Genomic DNA, 4,372 nt, shown 5'->3' with positions numbered 1-4,372 from the left:
CATTCATTTGTTCTTAATACAAGTCCCGAGGTTCCATAGGAAGCTTGTTTTTATCCATTCTACCCTTCTTCCTTTGCACAGTTGGGATCTTCCGTGGTGATTGTCGAACTTGGGGTTGTTGTACCTTTTCCTGCTTTTTCTCTCCTGCCATTGAGGCAATAGGCTTTGGCCTCGACCACCTGGGTTTTGTGGCAAGGATTGGTAGTGTGGCACTCATGATGTTTCCTAACCCTCTCTTCAAGAATTCTTGCTCAACTTCTGCCCAACTCAGGTAACCAGACATGCAGCAATACACTCGGCTCTTTAAGTGCAACAACACATAACAGTTTCTCAAGAAGAAAAGTGTCCAAGTGTGGAGTAGGGTGCGATATTTATAACTCGATTTGAATTCAAATTGTCTGTTCCCCCATAAATCTTCCTCATAAATGTGATTTTTGCGGTAAATTTTCCGAGATTTGCACCTTAAATGTAATTCGCCCACTCCTTTTAACAGAAAAATCGTTGTCAAAACAATTGTATCTGTTACAATGGTCACTTTCTGGGAAGGTCGCACAACAATCCTCCTTGTGGCATAGCTACCTCGTCACAGTTTCCACCTGCGCGATCTTCCAAAACATCGCAAAGCCTTCCTTCTTTGATAAAAATTTTCCTTGGTAGAGTAGTTTATAGTCCTACGCTTTTTTTCAACTACCAGAGGCACTAAGACTTTCCAGTGACCATGTAGTCATTGCGAAGGGGCGAGATCGTCCCTATAAACCTTCAACCTACTTTCGTTAATCCTGCCAGGAAATACTTCCCCATTTAGCTTCGCCTGTTGAACCGTGCCACCATAAAAAATGTCCTTAATTACATACGGTCCTAGCCAGTGCATCTGAAACTTCCCCGGAAATTTTCTAAACTTGTTGTCATATATCAGGACCAAATCACCATTTTTTAAGGTGTGCTGCTTGGTGTGAAGGTCATGCCATACCTTTTCTCTAGCTTTTTATACCCACTAATGGAAGCCAACCAAAAAGTGATCTTCCTCTAATGCCAGCAATTGCGCTAAGCATTCCTCCATGATGTCGTGATCTGCCATCTCAGTTCCTGTTGTGATCCTTAGGTTGGGCATTATGTATTCCATCAGCGTTACTACTTCTCATCCGCAAAACCAGTCGAAAGGGTGTTTTCCGAGTCGATTTCTTACAGGTAGTCCTATATGCCCATAGAACCGCTAGTATGCGCACATCCCAAGCATTCTTATTAACATTGTAGACCTTTGTAAGGGCATTCTCCAAGATATTGTTGAACACTTCGACTGTTCCATTTACCTAGGGCTGATATGGCGTACTCTTGTGATGGTACATATGGAACTCTTATGTTAAAACTGTAATTGTCTCATTCAGGGAGTGTGACCCTCTGTCACTCATCAGAATATTCTGGCATCCAAATCTTGATAGAATAAATTCGAATATGAACTTTGCAGCAGCGTCCATGCTGCAATCCTTCCCAAGTTGTGCCTCGACCCAACTAGTTAAGTACTCCATCGCGGTCATAATATAATGCGCTCCCATCTTCTTTCTCGGTGGTTGAGTAGGTCCAACACAGTAAATTGCCCATTTATCAAATGCTTGTAACATGACATGTGGATTTAATGGAAGTTCATCCCTTCGCGATGGTTTCCCAGTCCTTTGACACACATCGCACGCACTGCAGTATTCCTTGGAATCTTTATGTACAGTCAACCACCTTAACCCTGCTCGTAGGATCTTCTGTGTAGTTTCCTTACTTGCACATTGTCCTCCAGCGACACTACCATGTGCTTCAGCTAGAATGATGTGTCTTTCATATTCAGACACATATCGATGTAGAACTTCATCCAACCCCATCTTATATAATTGTCCTGCAATCACGGAAAAATATACAACCCTGAAAACTAATTCCTTCTTCTGCTACGTCGTATAATCTTCAAGAGCTATGCTAGTAGATAAAAACTAATAATATCTGTAAAATGCACACTCGCAACCCTAGCAGCAAAGAGTTGTGCTTCAGGTAATCCTTCCTCAATATTTGTAAGCTCTTCGCCATTTTCGATACGAGAAAGGTGGTCCGATCCATCATTCATTCTCATGGGCTTCACTATCACTTTAAAATCGTATTCCCGAAAAAGGAGCAACCAGCTACAGATTCCCCCCTCAACACAGGCTTATTGACCAGGCACTTCAAAGCAGAATGGTTTGTGTACATCTTAAAGTGCGCACCTAGTAGATAATTCCTGAACTTCTGTAGTGCATAAACCATGGCCAATCCTTTGCGCTATGTGGTTGAGTAGTTATTTTCGGCCTTAGATAGTTTCCAAATGGCGAAGGCAATTGGGTGATCGATATCGCATGCCCCTAGTTGTGTTAAGACGACTTCCAACTCTATATAAGACACATCCACATGCACATGAAATTCCTTCATCCAATCTGGGAATACTAGGATTAGCGTAGTAACCATCTTCTCCTTCATAGTATCCAAGCTCTTCTGAAAATCATCATCCCAAAAAAACATAGAATCCTTATTTAACAACTTCTCCATGGGCGCAGTGTGTTATCACTCCAAAATTTCTTCCAAGTTGTTTAGAAAAAGAAATGATAGAGGTAACCACAAACCAACTTGGAGATCAGGATTTAGCATTCCTAATCTCAGAGAGGGCTCTCTCTTTTTAATTTAACTTTGTTTTGTTATTTGATTTTAGGCTAGTTATGATTGTGCTTGGGTTTTTTATTTGAATTTAGGTGGTGGGATCACTTACTTAGATGAAAAAGGGTTGTCTTTTACCATTGGGCTATGGGGTCAAATGTCAGACCAACAGGACTGGATTAAGGTCTAAAAACAATGTCTATAGGGCAAGATAGAGGAGTTACTACAGATATCAAAGGCTTGATGGTGAAATGGTTTCCAATCGGATCCACGGAGAAATTAAGGGTTCCCTAGGCCGGATTATGAAGATAAATCAAAGAGGTCAACTGGGATGGGAGAGCAATTAAGGGTTCTCAAATTCGGATATCAGCGGAAAACATATAAATGATTAACTATGCAAAACAAAGTGTACTTAAACAAATTTTGAGTTAAATTTCCAGTTAATTCATTCAAATTTAGAGCGGATTATGAAGAGAAATCAAAGAGGTCAACCAGGATGGGAGAGCAATTAAGGGTTCTCAAATCCGGATATCAGCGAAAAACATATAAATGATTAACTATGCAAAACAAAGTGTACTTAAACAAATTTTCAGTTAAATTTCCAGTTAATTCATTCAAATTTAGAGCGGATTATGAAGAGAAATCAAAGAGGTCAACTGGGATGGGAGAGAAATTAAGGGTTCTCAAATCCGGATATCAGCGGAAAACATATAAATGATTAACTATGCAAAAATAAGTGTACTTAAACAAATTTTGAGTTGAATTTCCAGTTAATTCATTCAAATTTAGATAACAATTAAATTTATGAAACACATAAGAAAGTAACAAAATCAGACAAAGAAGATACTTCACTGCAATAGTTCATCTCATGAATCCTGTAGTGCAATCTTTTCATTACTTGCTCCAGTCTGCTGACTTGAAAATTGGTACAATAACCCTTCGGTTTAAGACCAAAATAACTCTACAAATGTATAGTAATCCACACTCAATACTTCGAATTATGAAGTATTTATACAAAAAGGATTTACAAAATATCTCAAGCTGCATTGAGAACTAATCTAGGAAAAAGAAATATCTTCATGCAAGAAGATAGAGATATCTATTGAACTATTGTTTGTTGTCCCCGTTATTTAGGTTTTGTTGTCTTTTAATCCTTGATATTTTTCCCTTTAAGCTGCTTGGTTGTTTGGTCTTCACGCTGGATGTCATATTTACTTATGACCTTTTATCTGATACACTTTCATCTACCTCCTCTGTTTAGTCTTTTAATTGTATGCTCTGTCACCTGCTTTCATTTTTACCTTTTACTGTAAATCTTACTCACTCTTTCATGCTTTTGTGTTTTTAGTAAAAATGATTTTTACTAAAAGACACATGTAGAATACAAAATGTTGCTTGGAGAGTAGTTTGTAAGAATCTTTTGCTGTGCTGGTGAAAATGATTTCATCTATGTTTTAACATTTACTGTGTAAATTGTTTCATTCTGCTCTGTGATAATTGTCTTTTCCTTCTGAATAAATCCTTTTGAGTACATTTCCTTACGAATATTTGAGTAAATAGGTTTTGGAACTAGTATCAAAACTGTTTATCCAAGCTCTCGTTCTGCTAATAACCTGCAAAACTAAACATTTCATTAATAAAATCCAGGTCTGCGAGGAGGTGACCGAAGGTTGTATTGAATTGGGAAGAACTGTGGGACAGAGTCCGA

At 38.5% G+C, this 4,372-nt stretch overlaps 1 protein-coding gene across 1 annotated transcript; it reads right to left on the bottom strand.

Annotated features, from left to right (window-relative positions):
• Window positions 1–1,355: 1,355 nt before the first annotated feature.
• LOC149263142 (uncharacterized) lies at window positions 1,356–2,104 on the bottom strand. Its single transcript, XM_089386548.1, has 2 exons — window positions 1,999–2,104; window positions 1,356–1,882 (listed from the first exon to the last, which is right to left on the bottom strand). Exons 1-2 carry the CDS (start codon window positions 2,102–2,104, stop codon window positions 1,356–1,358), a joined length of 633 nt encoding a protein of 210 aa, XP_089242674.1.
• Between the last annotated feature and the right edge of the window lie 2,268 nt (window positions 2,105–4,372).

Source organism: Pinus tabuliformis, chromosome 6 (assembly GCF_031772625.1).
Source record: "Pinus tabuliformis cultivar Carrire ecotype Pingquan chromosome 6, CPIR1, whole genome shotgun sequence".
NCBI lineage: Eukaryota > Viridiplantae > Streptophyta > Pinopsida > Pinales > Pinaceae > Pinus > Pinus tabuliformis.
This window is presented reverse-complemented; position numbering and strand designations above follow the sequence as displayed.